Source organism: Egretta garzetta, unplaced genomic scaffold (genome assembly GCF_000687185.1).
Source record: "Egretta garzetta isolate BGI_Z169 unplaced genomic scaffold, ASM68718v1 scaffold440, whole genome shotgun sequence".
Classification (NCBI taxonomy): Eukaryota; Metazoa; Chordata; class Aves; order Pelecaniformes; family Ardeidae; genus Egretta; species Egretta garzetta.
The window spans coordinates 1308523-1328434 of record NW_009258293.1 but is presented as its reverse complement, the minus strand read 5'-3'; the positions used below and the strand labels follow the sequence as shown (position 1 = coordinate 1328434).

At 45.8% G+C, this 19912-nt stretch overlaps 2 protein-coding genes across 4 annotated transcripts in view; one reads left to right on the top strand and one right to left on the bottom strand.

Annotated features, from left to right (window-relative positions):
- Positions 1 to 15447, top strand: part of ERGIC3 (ERGIC and golgi 3) — a 35948-nt gene extending 20501 nt beyond the window's left edge. Inside the window, exons 6-11 of one of the 2 annotated variants that reach the window (XM_035893270.1) lie at positions 3733 to 3764; positions 4423 to 4519; positions 6233 to 6297; positions 10215 to 10351; positions 11239 to 11294; positions 14676 to 15447. In XM_035893270.1, the coding sequence (XP_035749163.1) occupies positions 3733 to 3764; positions 4423 to 4519; positions 6233 to 6297; positions 10215 to 10351; positions 11239 to 11294; positions 14676 to 14755 (467 nt within the window). In that variant the 3' untranslated portion in view covers positions 14756 to 15447. The remainder of the gene's footprint in view (positions 1 to 3732; positions 3765 to 4422; positions 4520 to 6232; positions 6298 to 10214; positions 10352 to 11238; positions 11295 to 14675) is intronic. The other variant, XM_035893267.1, reaches the window with a different exon arrangement.
- A 619-nt stretch (positions 15448 to 16066) lies between these two features.
- LOC104125426 (CMP-N-acetylneuraminate-beta-galactosamide-alpha-2,3-sialyltransferase 2-like) overlaps positions 16067 to 19912 on the bottom strand; it is a 5478-nt gene continuing 1632 nt past the window's right edge. The window contains exons 1-7 of one of the 2 annotated variants that reach the window (XM_035893252.1): positions 19820 to 19906; positions 19432 to 19698; positions 18952 to 19136; positions 18453 to 18632; positions 18006 to 18051; positions 17698 to 17817; positions 16067 to 16754 (exon numbers count right to left, since the gene is read on the bottom strand). In XM_035893252.1, the coding sequence (XP_035749145.1) occupies positions 16557 to 16754; positions 17698 to 17817; positions 18006 to 18051; positions 18453 to 18632; positions 18952 to 19136; positions 19432 to 19686 (984 nt within the window). In that variant the 5' untranslated portion in view covers positions 19687 to 19698; positions 19820 to 19906 and the 3' untranslated portion in view covers positions 16067 to 16556. Of the gene's footprint in view, positions 17586 to 17697; positions 17818 to 18005; positions 18052 to 18452; positions 18633 to 18951; positions 19137 to 19431; positions 19699 to 19819; positions 19907 to 19912 lie in introns of those variants that run through there. The other variant, XM_009637876.2, reaches the window with a different exon arrangement.

The window sequence follows — 19912 nt, the reverse complement described above, 5'->3', positions numbered from 1 at the left end:
CCCCCAACTGTTTACTACAGAACTAATGTAATTTCTATTATTTGCTGTGCCCATAAATCTCCTTTGGGAGGAGCTGTTGATCTAGGCTGGGATTTGAGAAGATTTCCTGAAAGCTAAAAGGAGAGCCATCCCAGGTCATTCTTCTGTGGTAAACGAGGTCACCAGATGGAAAAGGTTGAGAATCTTTGTCTTAAATGATTTTAATGTATCAGCGTTGGAGATAATGTGTTGGCGGATTATTAGTTGTTCTGTGCAGATAATATAATTGAGGGGGTCATGGTGACACGTTGGAGAGAACTCTGGCTTTTGAAGTCAGAACTGTTAATTGTCTCATTTAACGTCATTTGTACAACAGGCTAGAGAACTTCTCCTGGGAATTCACACACCAAGGCTGCCAATCTCAGAATACTCTGTAGGAGGTTTTTCCAAGGGTTTGTAAGCGATTGGATTTTTTTAAAGATAGTCCTGGTGATTACAGGTTTGAGAAGTGGTGTTTTGACCCAGTAACATCTGGTAGAGGGCTCAGGCTCTCGGCTTTGCTCACTCCCTCCCCTAGCTGCAATATTTTCTGTGTTGCTCCCTGCCTCAATCCCTTCTTTGCAATGCATCCTTATGCCACTCATCATCTTCCTGCCACTGTGCTCCTGTAAGATATTTTCCTCCAGAAAATTCATCCCCAGTTTGAAAACTGGTGTCCTAGCTCACCTTGGAGCAATGTGTTTGGGTAGCTGTGTCTTGGGTTTCTCACAGTCTTAATGTGTTTATTGACAGAATCCTGAGTGGTCCTAAGTGCCGTTAACTCCATTTTACAGGTAAAGGACTGAATTTCAGAGTCTTAAGGAGGCTTTGTGGTGGTGCAGGTCAGAAATGCAAGGTGGAGCGAATTCTTCAGATGGACAGCAGCTCTCAAAACTGTGTTACTAAAACAGTGAAGAAAACTAGGTTATGTAGAAACAGGCTTCTTGACAAACTTACGATGTTTTACAGGTGTCTCTATTTTCCCTAGCTAGGCACTTAGCTGCAGCAAGAAGCTGTTACAGAAAGGAAGGAATGTGTTTAATGTTTCTTCAGAAATAACAGCCTCTGGTCCTAGCTGACATTCTCTTAAGATCTTCTGTTCTGTTTCCTTGTTCTGTTTCTTCTCTAAGCAGGGTAAATAGCCTGTTGTTTTACCTTAAGTAAACTATGGCTTGCTAAACATTTATCTGCAACCTAGAGTATATACACATGTGCTTAGCATAATACTCAGTGATCAGAGATAAATAAACCTGTGGTCTGGTGGAAGACTGTTTTAGAAACTGAATGTATAAATCATGCTTTTTTGCAGAGTTGTAAATCATTTATTAGAGATGAGTTTTATAAAAACTAATTAGTCGGCTTTTTATCTGTGGAAGGCATAGTAGAGCACAGTGGGGAAATTTTGGTTTGGATAGCTGTAACTGTTAAAATTGGTCATGCATGATGTGAATCTAGTATAACAGGTTAGTTAATGACTGGTCTTTCTCAAGTGCTGCCCTTGAAGTTCTCTGGTACTGCGCTATTCCTGTAAGATTTGTCAGCCTTACCAGTACTCAGCTCCCTCTTCATATGTGTTAAAGCTGTAATCCTGCATAGGTTTCTAGGAGCACAGCTACCAGGGGGAGCATCCCTGTCCCTCCCTGTGCATCATTGCACTGCGCCAGCACAAGTGTGCATGTGGCTGTGTGATTAACCTTACTTTGGAGCTGCTCTGTCTGGAAAAATAGCCTCACATAAAGCAATACTTACATTTCAGCCTGTTATGTTCTCTGATGTTCTCTTGACCGAAAGGGTGGGACAGGAGCAAGCCATCAACAGAAAGATGGGGGGACAAAGACTGTTTTATTCCTTTGGCTGTAGGTCCAGTTTAAATGCAGATCCACCAGCACCAGGATCTGTGTAGAACTTTGTTATTAACTGAAGGTTAGCTTGCTGGTGCCTGTACAAAAGGCAGCAGAACTTGACTCTTCAGTGACAGCTAAGCCACTTAACTCTTGACTTACGTGCAAATAATACTGCAGCATGAAACAAGGTGTTGCTGGTAACTGTTAAGAAAAACAGCATAGCATAATCCCAAGGCCACTTCTCCCTTCTTCCCTTTTCCTGCCCACCATTTCATATCTATTTCCACATGTTTTAGTAGGATTTTCTTTTCTAAAGCCAAATGAGTACTTTGATCCAGTTGCCAGCACAGACACACAAAACCACTGTGCTAGTGGCAGCGATAGGTCTGCATGCTTGTCAGAGACAGCAACAGGAATATCTGAAGCCAGTGCAGCACTGAGTTTTTTGTACTGCAGAACCATTGCCTTAATTCCAAGAACCATTGCCTTAATTCCAATGATGGCAGCCTTAGTTCCTGAGAACTGAACATTTTAACTGTGAAATGCAAGGGCCTCTCCCTGGATCAGAGTATTAGAAGTATAGTTTAGGCTTAGCATTTCCTTTTCTAACTGTACATTCTCTGTTTCGTGTGTATATATCTTTGGGTTTAGTAAGTGTTTTATGTAAATACAAGTAAAACTTCTGGTGTTTTATTGACAGGTGTTAATGGGAAAAAATGAGTTTGCAGGACACTCGTGTTAAATGTTTTAAAGAAGAGGCTAGTTTCAATCAGTTCTTTAGCTTTGTAGCCTGTCTTGTGCTAGGCTGTATATCAGAAACCCTTAAAGGGAGCAGCATTCCTAATATTTGTTAATAATGTAGCAGCACTTGGTGATCTGACTCCATCAGCTCCTAAAAGAATAGCCCATTATTTTTGAAGTGTGTTTTTCTTTGCTAAGGTGAAAGGTGAGGTCTGGCTTCCTGAGCTCAGAAATCTACCTGTTAAAATGCACCACAGGCTCTGGCTACTTTAAGACGATTGTGTGACTTTGGATAAACCTGGTAGGAGCGATATCAAAACTGAGTTGCAAGTTACACTTTCATCCTGAGACTGATGCTTCTGGCATTGCATAGAGTCATTTAAGCAGCCAACCAAAAGATGGGTATTGCCTCCCGTTGCCCTCATCTTTGCCAGATCCCTTCTGGGGGCACATGGTGCTGCCAGCATCGTCATATTGCTGCATGCAGGAAGGGCAGAGAGAGGCCAAATTCCCCATATCCTAGCGCTGGTGACAGTCAGCCTGGCTCCACAAGTGATTTGCAAATACTCTGCTTAGGCCGTCCCCTCAAAGACTTTTCCTTTCCCTATGTGTTCTCTGGGCAGCAGTAACAAGGCTGATAGGCAGAGTGCTGAGAGTTGCTACGATGGTGATGGTTTCTTTAGGGCACTTGCATTTGATATTAAGGCATGTGCTCTGCTCAGTTGTTAGTTTAGATCTGTTGTGCCTCTGTGTTTTACAGTACTTAAGGGAGTTAGGTGTTATCAGGTGATGACTGAGATAGCAGTGAGATTCCTTGCTTGCTCCTGGGATCTTGTTTTTGCCCTAGATTAAGAATGCCTTCAGGTGAGGACTGAAATACCTAATCTGAATTAACCCCAAATTAAAGTTACTTTCCTTCACTCTAGCAGTGGCTAGTCTATGTCAGGAGGGGAACTGCAGCATTTTTATCTATCACATGCCCTACTGCAAGCAGGAGAGAAACTCAGGCAATTTTATTGCCATTTGAGATCACGATGGAAACAAGAGGAGCTCCCTTATAAGCTAAAGTAAATAGATATGCTTGTTATCACAGTCTGAACAATATTGTTAAACTGTTTTTCTGTTACAGTTCATGATCTACAGAGCTTTGGACTTGATAATGTAAGTGTTCCCAAGACTGTGTTCTAGTTCTCTTTGTCTATTTTCCTTCTGGATTTCCCTCCCTTTGCAACACTGAGATCCTAGTGTACTGATCCCAGACAGCTTTGGTTTTATGAGTCTTGAGCAGAACCTGGGACCTGCTTTCACACAGGACTCTGAAATATGTTCTGGGATATCTGCATATTGCTTGGCAAGCCTGGTCTGCTCTTCCAGAGACTGTCTTGCTCCTTAATCTGTACTTCCCAGTTTTCTAAGGTTGACATTTTCACAATTGCTTCTGGATCTGTTGGGAGTTTATCTTGTGCTGGGAGGAAAGCAAATGATACCCGTATCATTTGCCACTGAGGCAGCTGACCGCATGGTGCAGGGAGAGGAGTGGGTGGGAGAGCCTGCTCTGTAGATGAGAGGGAAGGCCACCAGGATCTGGGGATTTCCAGCAGGAAAAAGAGAAATTCCACATCTTGGAATCTCCCGTGAATAAAAAAAAGAAGAGCAAGTGCTTTGGAGTTTGGTGTTAGGACATGCAGAGTAAGGGAGGACCTGTCTCTGTTCCAGAGCCACACTCAGAAAAATAAACAAATAATTAACTATAGGCCACTTACCTTGCCCCTCAGATGCTGTGCAGTTTTTTGAGTTGTTGTTAGCATTTCCGTTTCAGATCAATATGACACACTACATCAAGCATCTCTCATTTGGAAGGGATTATCCAGGCATTGTGAACCCTCTGGATGGGACGGACGTCACTGCACAGCAAGGTAAAAGCCATCTGAGAGAAACCTCTTTCAGTGCCTGTATTAGTAAGTGTTAGAAGAGAACAGGATCAAAGTTCCCAGTCTTTACGGAGAACCTGGACAGCATTCCGTAAAACGTGGAGTCCTCCACCTTCTGCTCTTTCTGGAACAGCTGCCTCCATTCATCTGCAACAAATCTGCCACCGTGTTTTGATTCTGTGACCTTTCCAAAAGATCTCTCTTCAGTGCTCATGGATGCATAACAGCAAATACAGCACATCATTATTAAATGCCTACATCAGGTGTAGTTCAGGGAGAGGCCTGTCTAGCTACTGTGTGCAGTAGGAGATAACCAGAAGGTGCAGGATAGAGAAAAAAGGCCTAATTGATAGTTGCTGGAGAGCCATGGCGTCTGCCTGACGTTGATCTACCCAACAGGAACAGCTGCACAGCTGCAGTGAAGTTGAGATACATTGCTGATCTTTTCTAGATAGCTCCAATTTGCTGGCTTGAGAAGGAAAGGCAGTTCTCTCCTCATGCTACTGGTGCTCAAACTATAATCTTGGTTTATTCACACAAGCCTGCTTGTGTGCATTTTCCATGAAAGATCCTGACCGTACCACTTTATATACCACTGCAGAAATTAGTTATTTTTTTAGATCCACTGAAGTCTGCAAAGTTTGTCTTTGCAGGTACTTGGGGTACTGTTATATGATGAAGCCTGGAGAAGGAAGTCGTTTGCTTTGAGATGGTGATAGGATTGTTAATCCTACCTGAATCTGTTCTTTTAAGTTTTCCACCATCAATTTTAATTCTTGTATCCAAATCAAAGGATGGTGCTTAAAATGGAATACAGGAAAATGAAGAAGTGTCATAATGCTCAATACGATTTTGATGCCGTAGTTGTTCTGTGGAGTTACAAACTCTCTGAGAGGGACCCTGTAGTTGGCTGGTAAAACTCTCTCTGTAGGCTGAAGCTTTCCATCCTGGGACTCGGAGAACCAGTTGGCAAACTTGAGGAATTAGGACTGAAGACATGCTCTGGAAAAGAAGTGGGAGAAGTAGACTGCAGGTCAAATTTATGTTTATTGCAGCCAGCTGAAGATACTATATATGAGAATTACTTCTTTTGTAGAAATGGATGAATAATCTCGTCTACGGAATTTCACAGACAATAGGTTTTCAAAGCAACTCCTGCCTTCCATTATCCTTAAGAGAACTAAAGGGAGAGGCTAGTCTGAGGCAGCAGCAGAAGTTCTATTTTTTTTCTTCACTGATCCAGATCCTCCTTTTCATCACAAAAAAACATGCTTCTACAGGAATAAGCTGTAGTGTTAACTGAAGTTGATATAGGATGCTCCATTAGAATTGAGTATGTTTTCTTAGGGCATTGCTGTTAAATGTAAAGGTTTTCATGTGCTAGAATAAGAATTCTCAAGAAGTTGTACTGGTAAAACTATAGCAAGATAACTGGTTTGTAGGAAGTTTTCCATTTAGTTAAGGCCAAAATGCCAGTAGTTTTGGTTTTAGTTGGAACAGGAATAAGATTCACTTTGGTAGAAGGAAAACTAATGTCAGACATTAACTTTACTGCCCTTGAAAACATCCAGTAGCTGTTGTGCAGGAACATGTTCCCTGACAAGTTGAACAAAACCAATTTGTGTCTACCTAAGCTGTGAATCAAGCTTTCCAGCTCTTCGCTGGTTATTAATCGTGTCTCTCTGTCTTTGCTTATAGCTTCCATGATGTTTCAGTATTTTGTCAAAGTGGTGCCCACGGTGTATATGAAAGTAGATGGTGAAGTAAGTACCTTTTTTTCCCCCTATTGCTTTGGCAAGTGAAAGCCTTCAGGCTTTCTCCTCATATTCTGACACCGACCATACCTGACCTCTGGTGGAAGCAACACAATCTGTTCAGCTTTCTTCATATAACCACCCCAGAAAGAGTAACAGTTTCTACGGTGTAATGTTATCTGTGATGCTGCAGCAGTGATGAAGCAGACTTCAGCCTCTTCCATCCCACCTAGATCAAAGTGGCCATCCCATTTTCATCATGTCCCCTCATGACTCCCTTGTACAGCATGCTCAGGAGAAGTCAAAGCAGCAAGGAGATCCTAAAAAATGTCTTTGGAGAATAACCCAAGATCAGCTTGTCTTCAATTTAAAAACTCTTTTAGCCTCCAGAAGAGCATGGCTGGATTTCCAGCCCTGCTTTCAGAATATGTCTTTCTTCTGGGACTAGGTAGGGTAAACAAATTACTGAGGAGATACCAGGGTGAGATGAAGATCCAGAGAACAGAGACAAACTTATGCACTCTTGTGAAGCCAGCCTGAGGGAGCAGAAAGAGCTGTGATTTCTTTCATTCATTTGTAAGCTTTTGTTTTGGTGGCTCTCATTCTGTATGGGATCCACCCAAAAGTGCTGAAGGAGCTGGCAGAGGAGCTTGCCAAGCTACTCTCCATCATTTATCAGCAGTCCTGGTTAACAAGGGAGGTCCCAGGTGACTGGAGGTTGGAAAATGTGATGCCCTGCCTACAAGAAGGGCCGGAAGGAGGATCTGGGGAACTACAGACCTGTCAGCCTGACCTCGGTACCAGGGAAGATTATGGAGCAGTTCATCCTGAGTGCGCTCACCAGGCATATGGAGGACAATCAGGGGATCAGGCCCAGCCAGCATGGATTCATGAAAGGCAGATCCTGCCTGACCAACCTGATCTTCTATGCCCAGGTGACCCACCTGGTAGATGAGGCTGCGGATGTTGTCTACCTGGACTTCAGCAAAGCCTTTGACACAGTCTCCCACAGCATTCTCCTAGAGAAGCTGGCAGTTCATGGCCTGGACGGGTATACTCTTCATGGGGTAAAAAACTTCCTGGGTGGCTGAGCCCAGAGAGATGTGGTGGATGGAGTTAAATCCAGTTGGAGGCTGGACACAAGTGGTGTCCCCCAGGGCTCAGTTCTGGGGCCGGTCTTGTTTAATATCTTTATCAATGACCTGGTCGAGGGGATTGAGTGCACCCTCAGTCAGTTTGCAGGTGACACCAAACTGGGTGGGAGTGTTGATCTGCTGGAGGGGAGGAGGGCTCTGCAGAGGGACCTGGACAGGCTAGATGGTTGGGCCAAGGCCAGCTGTATGAGGTTTAACAAGGCCAAGTGCCGGGTCCTGCACTTTGGTCACAACAACCCTATGCAATGGTGTGGGGAAGAGTGGCTGGAAAGCTGCCTGGCAGAAAAAGACCTGGGGGTACTGGCTGACAGCTGGCTGAATATGAGCAAGCAGTGTGCCCAGGTGGCCAAGAAAGCCAACGGCATCCTGGCTTGTATAAGGAATGGGGTGGCCAGCAGGAGCAGGGCAGCGACCATGCCCCTGTCCTGGGCACTGGTGAGGCCACCCCTCGAATGCTGGGTTCAGTTTTGGGCCCCTGACTACAAGAGAGATGTTGCGTTGCTGGAGCATGTCCAGGGGAGAGCAACAAAGCTGGTGAGGGGTCTGGAGCACAAGTCTGATGAGGAGCAGCTGAGCAATCTGGGGTTGTTTAGCCTGGAGAAAAGATGCTGGGGAGTGGCTGGGGGAGCTGGGGTTGTTCAGACTGGAGAAGAGGCTGCCCAGGGAAGGGGTCAAGTCCCCACCCCTGGGAGTATTTAAAAGCCGGGCAGATGAGGTACTTAGGGACAGGGTTTGTTGGTGGGATGGCAGCGTTAGGGGAATGGTTGGGCTTGATGATCTTAAAGGTCTTTTCCAACCTAAACGTTTCTATGATTCTATAATTTCAAGAGCTACGGAGAACCTCTTTTCAAAAAAACAAACCAAAACAAACTTGTCAGTTGTCATTATTTGAGTCCCCCATAGTCTTACAGCAGCAGAATGATGTAAGTTATTACATTTTTTTTGCAAAGAAAACACCAGTAGAGGCAGCAGCTCTACTGTTGTGCAGACTTCACCACCAGTGCTACCCAGTGTACTTATCTAACCCTGTGAGGAAGAGACCAGTGCCACATGCCCCAGTAACTCTGTGAACATTCACGTATAAGAAGGCTTAGCTCCCTAGGTGTCTCCCAGGTTTTGGTTCTGTATCTTATATGCTGCATTGGTGGTCCATGCCCAGCTTCACTTTACCACCAAACCCAAGTGTAGTTCTGGGGCTTGTTCAGTGCAAGGACTGATTTACATGTGGATGAAACTATGCCAGAATTTGACTCCCTTATAACACTGCACAAATCCCATAAGACTGGCAACCCTTACCACCTCAGACGCTTCACCCAAACTCATGCCACTCTGGCACGTACCACATATCCTTGCAATCAAAACAACATACTACTGCACATCCACGCAACCTTCTGTTGCTTTAGGCACTCTGAAATGTAAATCACTGGCAGACTATTAGTTATGTCGGAGGCTGCATAGGAACCACAAATCTGACAAGCCACACGGCCACAGTAGGTACAGTGCAGACATTCAGGCGAAGCTATCCTAGAGCAGTGTGGGCAATCTAACAGAATCCATTGGAAAGGTAGATACAGTTTGTGTTTCTTCATCTGCCCTAAAGATTGAACTTGTTTGCAAGACCCCGTTCTCATGTGATAAATCCTTATATAGACCACTCTCCCTTCAGTCCCCTGCCTAGAAAGGACCCATCTGTTTTTTCCTGGTAGTTGGGTGGAGGTTCCTTGCCATGAGGTGATAGTGGGAGAATCTTCAGACCTTGTTTGAAGCTCATACTGCTTGGATTTGGGATGCCTATGCAGTTTCTGGGAATGATTGAAATTCCTGAAATACAAAGGATAGTTAATTGGAGCCCTATTATGGCCACCTCACAGTGCCATAAGCCATCATGGCTTCTGTTTCTCTTGATGAAATCTCACATTCTACTGTAGAGCTGTTGTTCAGTTTTCAAAAGACTTCTGTCAAAAGAATTGCTTTCTATTAGTCACCATGCAGACCATGATACTTACACTTCTGGTAACTGTGGATCCAAGTGTGCTGCCAGATGTATACCAGGGGCTGTGTTATACATCCAGTACTTGGAACCCCCAAATGTAGAATTTGGTAAAGAAACTGGATAGTATCTTTCTCAGCTTGCATCATAATTTGTGTCAGATAACTTATTAGGGATGACAGAACATAATTTCATTTCATAGAAACCCAATTTATTTGCTCTAACAATAGGACTGGTATGAACAATGAAGAAGAATGGCAGGGCGCAGGAGAACTGCTGCAGGGTGATCTTCATTTATATAAAGATGGGCAATCTGTATCCTGCAGCCCTGGCACTCTCCCCTTCTATGCATTATTTCCTTTTTTTCTCTCTTGAATATATATGGCTTTCTCACATCAGCACTGTCTCCTGAAGCATGCTTAGGTAGACTACATTTTGGTAAAGGATGATGTGGACTTGGGGTTGAGGTTGAGAGGGGAAGCTTATGCCATTGCTTGCCAGCAGAGGCCAAAACCATCCAGCCTGGGGACTCATTCTTTCATCATCATCACTCATTCTTTCGGTTAGCAGGAGGGGAAGGGGGGGGGCGTCTAACTGATAGTCTGTAGTAAAAATAGACCTGATCCTGATGGTGCTCTTTATGATCCTTTGTAACCACTGTCAGGCCCTCAACAGGTGAGCAGGCAGGGCAACATTGATACAGTTCACTGAACTGATGTTTTAGTAGCCTTTCCTAATTCCTCATTAACAAAACACCACTTGCTGTGTTTGTTTTCTGCTAGGTGGTAAGGACTAACCAGTTTTCAGTTACACGACATGAGAAGATAGCCAACGGGCTACTAGGAGACCAGGGTCTGCCTGGTGTATTTGTGCTATATGAACTTTCACCCATGATGGTGAAGCTGACAGAGAAACATAGGTAAGAGACACTAAATCACTTAAATCCACTGATGTCATTTTGCAACACATAAAACTCCTTGCTTAGACACGACAGTGCAAATGCCTGAAAGCCATCCAAGCCCCTTCCCAGTCAGTGGAGAGGAAGAGGCACTCCCAGATGTCCTTCCTCTCAGTGCGAACATCTGAAAGGGATTGGGGGTTTTCTGAAATTACCTGAAGCATTTTAATCCAGTATCAAGATGGAGAAGGAAATTGGTGCAGCGAGCAGAAGTCTGATATAATGATTCTTGGTTCAGACTAATTTCCTCAAAGTCTTTTTTAATGGGAAGACTAGATTTATGTAGCCAGTACCTACAGCAGCACCCACACTGATCCAACCTGATTACTTACTCTGCATTTGCTATAGCTTTTCTGCATGTTGTCAGTGTGGAACCTCCTTCTTTCCGGGTCCTCCATTAATCACAGGCAGGTAATTGCAGGGGAGAGGAGGGGTATGTAGCTGTCTGATCTTTCAGGATCATAATAAGGGACAGCCAATATCTATACCTTAAAATGTATTAACGTGTTTAGGGATTTAGTTTTTGTATTAGAGCAGTCTGCTCTGCATTCTGTCTGGGTAGGAATGGACAAAATCTTAGGGATTAAAAGCCCATCCTTTAGGTTTATAAATTCAGTACTTGCCTCCTAGGGTTGCCATTGCACTCGTTAGAGCACACTGCTACTCAGTGAGAAACTCCATTCTAGAACCAGTAGGTGTTAAATCTGTTAATTATCAGCTATTAATATTTATATAATGCATATTTATGTGCTGATGAACATTATGATAATTATTAGTTTTTATTAGTTAATTGTTACTTATCTGACATTAGCTCATGCTGGTTGTTCAAATTGTTTTCTTCATTCTAGGTCCTTTACGCACTTTCTCACGGGAGTTTGTGCCATCGTTGGAGGCATATTTACAGGTATTGCACCTTGCGATCTTTTTTCTTTCTAAAGTTTAAACGTTTGTCATCTTACCCTTTCTAAAGTCTGCATGGCTGGTAATAAATCCCTGTTTGATGGGGAGAGATTTCAGCCTTCAGGAGGGGATACAGCGTGTTCTGCAGAGCCATGGGAGTGGCATCAGATTGTAATTGGCACTGCAGACTTTGAAGATGCTGTAGATGATGTAGACCTGTTACAATATTTCATTTGATTAAATACTTCATTTCATTATGATGTAGGCCTATCATAATATCATTTTGATGCTCTACAGGACATTTTGTTTTCAAGTAATGCAGTCTTTCACATACCATATGAATGCATCCATATTCTTTTCTTGGTCAGCTTGGGTCAGTAAGCAGATAGTTGCTTTCATGTGGAACCAAAGCCAGTAAAATCTGTCGCCATGGCCGTAGCCATCTCATAGGTCTCAGACTGTGTTCCCAGACATAGGAGCTCCGGTGAGTGCTCTGCAGGGACTGAAAGTAGCCCTCACAGCTAGATGGGGTCCTGTAAGGAGAGGCTGTTCCTGCAGAGCCATTTGTGTCTGGACTTCATTCTCAGTGCTGGCAGATGCAGCAGCAGAGAACGTCCAGAAATATCAAATTCTAAAAGATCAAATTCAAGAATTGATGAATACCAATACTATTAAATGTATAGGATTTCCTTTAGGAGCACGTGGAAAATGATATCAAGGCAATTAGAAGTTATTAAAAGAATTAGGACTCTCCAGTTACCAACCAGAAAAGGTAGCTCATTGTTTATCTAATTGGGCATTGTTTTCTTCAGTGGATATTGTACATATATTTGCTAGTCAAGCACGGACTGTTTTAAGATCTTAATGAATTAATGAATTGTAATTGTATTACTTAGTGAATTGTAAATAAACTGATTCTTTCTATCTAAGGTAGGGAGCTGGACACACCCCCACAGGAGAGTGCCAAAGGCAACACAATCTTAGGTGAAAGGGTGAGCGTGACACAATAGGGTTGCGATAGTATGTAGGGACCATAATGGGCTGGAAGTCATGACATGTCATCTATCCTGCCAGAAGACATTAATTACTGGTCTTTATCTAGATGGACAGGCCACCTTCACTTAACCTGGAAAAGGAACATGTATAATTTTATATATGTTCGATAAGTAGCCCTCACAGCTAGGCGGGGTCCTGTAAGGAGAGGCTGTTCCTGCAGAGCCATTTGAGTGTCTGGACTTCATTCTCAGTGTTGGCTTCCAGAATAGCTGATCAGTATCTGCTCAGCTCCATGCATGTGACAGAGACCAGCCTTGCACTCCAGCTAGTAACCCACGGTGCTCTGAAACACAGTCAGAGATGTTCACATAGCTGTGAAGGGCCAGCCTGGAGATGTGGTCAGCTGATCTTACTGGACCTGAGAAGCCGGCTACTGCATCACGTAACACCTGTATAACATACCTGTATCACATAATACCTTTATCTGCAAGGTTTTCCCATCACCTCAGGTGTCACGATGCTCAGTTAAACTGGTACTGTTAAACAGGATTTAGAATCATAGAATCGTTTAGGTTGGAAAAGACCTTTAAGATCATCAAGCCCAACCATTCCCCTAACGCTGCCATCCCACCAACAAACCCTGTCCCTAAGCACCTTGTCTGCCTAGCTTTTAAATACCCCCAGGGGTGGGGACTCGACCACCTCCCTGGGCAGCCCCTTCCAGTGCCTGACAACCCTTTCTGTGAAGAAATTTTTCCTAATGTCCAACCTAAACCTGCCCTGGTACAACTTGAGGCCATCTCCCCTCATCCTATCGCCCATCACCAGGGAGAGGAGGCCAACGCCCACCTTGCTACAGCCTCCTGTCAGATAGTTGTAGAGAGCGATAAGGTCTCCTCTCAGCCTCCTTTTCTCCAGGCTAAACAACCCCAGATTGCTCAGCTGCTCCTCATCAGACTTGTGCTCCAGACCCCTCACCAGCTTTGTTGCTCTCCCCTGGACATGCTCCAGCAACGCAACATCTCTCTTGTAGTCAGGGGCCCAAAACTGAACCCAGCATTCGAGGGGTGGCCTCACCAGTGCCCAGGACAGGGGCATGGTCGCTGCCCTGCTCCTGCTGGCCACCCCATTCCTTATACAAGCCAGGACGCCGTTGGCTTTCTTGGCCACCTGGGCACACTGCTGGCTCATTCAGCTGGCTGAATTTCTGACTGTAATACATTTGATCGTATTCATTTCTATGGTTGACTCAGGGAACGGCTTTCAAAAATTATTTTCATGACAAATGTTAAGTGCCCTCTAGCACTGATTAGGTCTGACAGCCAGTTCAGTGTTTGCTGCCATACGCCATGTTCAGACTCTATATTCTAAAGGACAGATCAAATCAGCTGTGTAACAGTTTTTGTGTTACAGCATCAAATTGATTCCACAAGTAGAGATAATTTCAGGGCAAAACAACTACAAAAGACAGTCATCTGAAGCGTTACTCAAAGGCCAGATAGTAAGGCAAATAATTCCGTATTCTACAGTAATAGGCAGAAGACTCAGTTCCCGGTTTAGCTTCTACGCTTTATATAGTATTGAAATGTCTGTCTTTGTGTAGGGCCAAGTAATCACTTACTTATTTCTCAGATTGAGGTGTTGAATGAAAGAAAAAAAGAGCATGAAGCTTCATAAAGGCATTGAAGATTCGTTCACTCACTGGTGCCCTGTGTTCCCACCCTGGCAGGAGCTCAGGGTTCCTGGCCTGTGAAAGCTGCCTCAATGGATCCAGGGTTGTCTGGGTTTTGTGGTGCAGTAGACCCATTCTGAGCTTTTCTGTGGTCCCAAACAAGCACTGATATAATAGACTGCTTCAGTGCTGGAGACATTCAGGGAAAATACTGCAGAAAGAACTAAAGGCATCGGTTTGTTTTGCTTTGTGTCCTTAGTGGGTAAACACTGCAGTCTCTGATAAGGGCATCCATAAAGGGCAGCATTGTGGGTGGAGTAACTTACTTTCAAGGTTACTGTGAAATGGGCAAGAAATGGGAAACATGACCTCGGCAAGCTCGGTCAGGGCAGTGACATGGGGTAAAGCTCTCAGCATCAGCTTCCTCTCCAAACAATGCTCGCTCATCAGTAAACACATGTGACTCAGCCTATCTCATTTTTACTTTTGCAAGTGAGATCTTTTTCTGGAGAAGCATGATCACCTCTGCCCTGCAAACTGGATCTTGTCTGTCCTAATGAGATGAGGACCTTTTTCTTCTGAGCAGCAGCAGCTCTTTTCTGTCTGGGGGAGCTGGAATTCCTTTCCACGGACATGAAGTGTTTGTGTTTTCTTTCCCTGGGAGTTGTTCTCTCTTTGAGGCATATCTGGCTTGATCCATCTGTTTTTCCCTTTTAGTTGCAGGATTCATTGACTCCTTGATCTATCACTCAGCATGTGCCATCCAGAAGAAAATTGAACTTGGGAAGACAACATAAATAAGCAACAACCTCACCCCACAAAAAAACCTCTAAGGAGAACTAAACAGTTTTTTTGAAACACAAGTGATCTTCTGAGTGCACAAGAGAAGAGGTTTGGAATTACTAGATGGCCCTCACCGCTCTTACGTTACTGTCCCATCATTCTTTCTTTGGCATTAGTTTGTGGGTGGAACTGCTTGAACCATGCTGCTATAAAGATGAGCCATCTTGTCTGGCTGTGCAGACCCTACTGTAAAAACCCTTTTGTGTCAGACCATATTCATCCAGTTCTGCCCCCTGTCCCTGAAACAGATGCTGGAGATATTGCATTCTGTTTGCCTCCAGGAATAATGTACTGTATTGTCATGAGACCTCGAATGAATTGAATTTGCCATCAAAGGAGCTTTCTAGCAACATGATCTAGCTTTTGAAATTTTTTCTTAAAGATTTTTCTGAGTGTGCTGATGCTATATGCTAGACCTCTGTGAAAATGTGCTGAATCCCATGTGATTGCCTTCCAGCTCTCCCGGGCAATGTGGTGAGACCTAGCACTTGGGATGTGCTTGCTGTACTGTGGGGCATTGCAATTGCTCCAGATTGCTCTTCTTACAAAGATGCAAGTTGATGTTTCAGCAGAAAAAGCATTTGGAGTTTTAATTGATATTTTTAAATTGGATTGTGTTTTTCACTTCCCCCCGTTTGTATTTTGAAATAAAGTCCATCCTCTGTGTGTTTTGGTAAAGCATTTGGAAGAATAATGAAATTATTTGAACTAATCCTGGTACTGAATTGGAAATTATAGTTATAAAACACACCTGCACTGTGGCAAAGTATGCAGATACCATGATGATGGTGGGGGGTTTTTTCTACTCACTTGTGTAGATCATAAAGAAAAGTGCTGGGTATGTGAAATTATATTGGGAGAAATTTGCAAATAATGAGGAAGAATAAAAGATTGTGGATTCCTACCTCATTTTGAGGTAAAACTCTCATTACTCTTTAAATCTCAGCTCTGGGTTTGCTTTGGTATTGACTCTTCCACTGTTGACTTCGTCCAACAGTGCATAATGGGTGTTGACAGGCACAGGATCAGATAATGCAGAGAGAAAGCTATAATTCATAATTCATTTGAAAGTAGTTTGGGGTTTTTTTGGGGGGGGAGGGGGGAGTAATTAGTTGAACTTACCTACAAACCAAGGAGTATAAAAAAAGAAACTGTATTTTTTCAGCTGGGGAGAGAAGCAATTTGAGGTGTGGGTAAGGAGACCGGTTAATTTCCAAGCTAGAATACTGAAAAAAATGGGTTTGTAAAAAAAAAAAAAAAAATACTTGAAACAAGGACATTTAATAAATTCATTGGGTCAGGATCATGTAGTACTATTACAATGTGAGGAAAGGGATGATAGTATCTACATGTTTTATGAAGAACAAAAAGTAGTGACCTGAACAGCTTTAGTCACTTAGCAGAGCTCACAGCTTTGTCACTGAATTGAAACAATAATCAGAAGGGGGAAGAAGAATGGAAATAATGCAGCAAGAGTTTAACCCATAGTTAAAGCATTAACAGTAATCACTTGTCTTTGGTAAGAGAGCCAATTACTTCTAAACCTCAGAAAAGCATCAGAGCATCACACAGAGCACTGCTTAGCACCTAGGGAAGGTGAAGGGGCTGGTAAGTGCAAGACTTGGACTCAGTGTGGGAAACTGGATATAATGGAGAAGACAAACTTCTAGAAGACACACACAGAAATGGAGATTCTCCCTGGAGAGGTAGAAAATCAATGAAGCTAATAGTTAAGTAATACAGGCTAATAGGAACTTAGGAGTAGGAGAGCTCTGGTGATTTTAATAGACTGAAAGACCAAATGACTAATAGCCACAGAAAAGCTGAGTCCAGTTCAAGGATGTTCATGTTTGTGATTGGAAGTAGAAGACATCCTGTTAAACTTGCTCTGGAGTCGAAAACCTTTGGGAAGCTCAGTTTCCAGGGTCTGTGATCTTGTTCTGCAGGGTGAGCCTGAGATAGACTGTGCTGTCTTTTCACAGCAGTAAGGACTCAAAAAGTAAAGCCAATGTTAATGATAGTCGTGTGTGACTTGATTCTGTCATCTTCTGACAGCACACTTGATTTTTTTTTTCCATCCTTACTCTTCTTTGATACAATTTTAAAAATATTTCCTTAGTTACAAAAAGGAAGGAAGATGCCCCTCTCCCCCTGCCCAAAGAACTACAAATCTCTCTCAAAAGCCATCAGTGGGTGGAAGTATCAGTTCTGTCATGTGAACAGCCATGTTTGAGCAGCTGCCATCACCACCACTGCTGTCACCCAACAGCTTCATGGCCACTGCAGGGACACTCACAGCAGCTTATGGGCTCCAGGCCCACTTCCAGGCCCACCATCTCCCCTTCCTCTCTCCCAGAGCCATGCCCACCATGTGTCCAGCCAAATGCAATGTCCCTGGTGCCATGGGAAAGCGTCACCTCCCGGCACCCAGAGTGCCCAGCTCGTGTGACTAGCACAAGCATCACTGAGACCCTGGGGATCCCAGGGCCTGTGAGCCTGGGCACGTGGCAGCACTGCAGGGTAGAAGCAAGCTAAAGGAGCTGAGGCAGCTGCTGGCAGTGCAGGGGCCTGCCAGGTCCTGCAACAATGGCCTGGCTTCAGTTTCTTGGAAATGCATCATTTGTACAATAAAATCCTGCCTTCAGCTGCCAGTCTCTCAATGAGGCTGAATTCAATGTCAGCATCATGGACCCTCGTCCTGCGAAAGGCTCCAGACCAGCGGTTTTTCTCCCAGTAGTGGTGCCAGTTTCCTTCACTGTCTGCTCCAAAGCCAAACACAGACACCTGCGCACACATCAGCAAGAGCCATCATGAGTTCAGTCACCCTGAGAGCATGCAGACAAGAGGTGCAGTGGTGATACAGCGGCAGTGCTCGGTCCCACTGACTAGTACTCACCTGCTGGCAGGCATGCAAGGCAAAGAGCAGGGCTGTGAAGCCAGTGGAGGGGTACCGCCCACGGTGCTGTGTCCAGTTGTCGTGGATGTACTTGAGGAAAGCTGGGCTCAGGATCAGCACCTGAGTGGGGAGTGGTGGAGCCATCAGCTGCTCACCATGCTGTGAACAGAACAGCCAGCCCCACCACTACCAGCACAGCCATCAGCCCTCCTGCTCGCTGGCTCTGCCTGCATCCCACTGAAAAACAAGCCCAGTCTCTGCCCAGAGGAGTCCTGCCTAGGAGGAGGTGGAGCCCAATGAGCCCTTACCTTGTTTCTGTCAGCTTTGATGAACTGTTTGACTCGCACGTATGTGCTGCAAAAGCCAGAGAACAGCAGTGAGAGTGGGGCTGCTGGGGCCTCTCTTTTGGAGGTAGAGGGTGGCTGTGTCCACCAGCACCTGGCCACATGGCACCCCCCAGCCCCTTGAGCTGGCCCAGCGGCGTTCCCTGGACTGGCTCTGTGAAGGGATACATCAAGCACATGGCCCCACAGTGAGGATAAGCCACTATCCCACCCATGGGGGTTATGGGACTGCAGGATGCCTCAGCCCTGCAGCAATGAGTCAGTGCCCACTTCCCCAAATTGCAGTGCAGAGGGATGCCAGGACCCTTGCCCAGGGGCCCTTCATCCCACCACAACTGTGGTGCCAGGCGCCCAGCGAGGCACTGCAGGGTCCCCAGGACTACCCCACATCATCCCTCAAAGCTGACGCACTGCGTGAGCTCTCCAGTGGAGAAGGCACTGGCCACCCACTGCAGGTCCAGTGGTTTGAAGGGGACAAGGACGAGGTGGATGCCAGGCCCGAGGTTCACTGCACTCTCTGGATACATGAAGTGATGGGTTGTTCTCATGCCAACATCCAGCTCAAAGCCAGTGATCTTCGCTCTGTTCATCCTGGGGGACAGTGGGAAGGCATGTCCCAAAATTAAGGTGCACGTTGTGCCAGTCCCAGGCTGCTTGTCCCACCAGGCAGGGACACCAGGTCACCCTGGCCAGCAGCAAAGAGGGGATATGGGCAACACAGGGCCAGTGTGTGCCCCAGGTGGGGTGGCTCCAGGGACCAGAGCCAGCAGCCGTCCCACCCTCACCCCCCTCACCCCCCCCCGCCATTGCAGGGCTTGTGTTGGCAGATTTCACAGGGGGCTGGGGCATGCCAGGGGCCCAGGGAGACAGGGAGGGGCAGGGGGGAACCAAGCCCCTTTGGGTCACCCACCTCAGCACCCAGTCATGGGCATCAATCTGCAACCCGTGGCCAGATCCCTTCAGCCGCCCCGAGTTACCCACCACTGCACAACTCCTGCAGCAAGATGGGTCCCACATGGTCGGGGACGGGAGGACAGTGAAGAGCTGCTGAAATATGGCCTGGAGCTGGATGCCACTTGGGGGACCTTGCAGGGTCTGGGGGAGCAAGGGCAGCAACAGGCAGCATCAGAACACACACCCCCCCTTGCAAGTAGCCCCAAAGGAGGATGGAGCCCTGCTCCTCCCCAGCAGAGCACAGAAAAACCCAGTGGGGTATTAGGAAAAGGGTGCCAGACAGCTCAAAGAGGTGTGGAGGGGTGGTGAGCTGGGGCCCATGCACCCCCTTCATCCCCAATTGCATCTGTCTGACTTGACCTTGGCCCTGCCCCACTGCAAACATATTCATGGAGCCTGGGAAGAGCCCCGAGCTCCTGCCCATGCCCCCACTCACCAGCCACCACTGAATCACATCAGAGGAAAGCTCGTGGGCTGCACCAGTCAGCAGAGGTCCCATGGCCATATTGTAGCGGGTGTTGAACCATGTGGAGCTGTTGGCCCAGGTGGTGCAGCAGGCAGCAGGGGCGTCGAGGAGGGAGGGAGCCCAAGGGAAGGGGTGGAGGCCATCCATGGGGGCTCGGAAACATTGCCACAGGACCAGCAGCAGGCACAGGGCCAGGACCACCTGCGTGCGCCTATGGCACAGCATCCCTCATACCACCTGGAGCGAGATGTCACAGGGACCAGTGGCACTGGCACCACAGGACCCCTTCCCACCCAGCCTCCCTGCCCAGCTTCTGGGGACACCCCCCCCCTTAGCTGCTCACAAACCCTGCAAGGACCTGAAATAGCCTGGGACGCGTTTCCTTTTCAAACCGTTCAATGGCTTTATTGCTGTCCTGCTTCTGGCACCGCAGCAGTCACTGAGCTCCGGG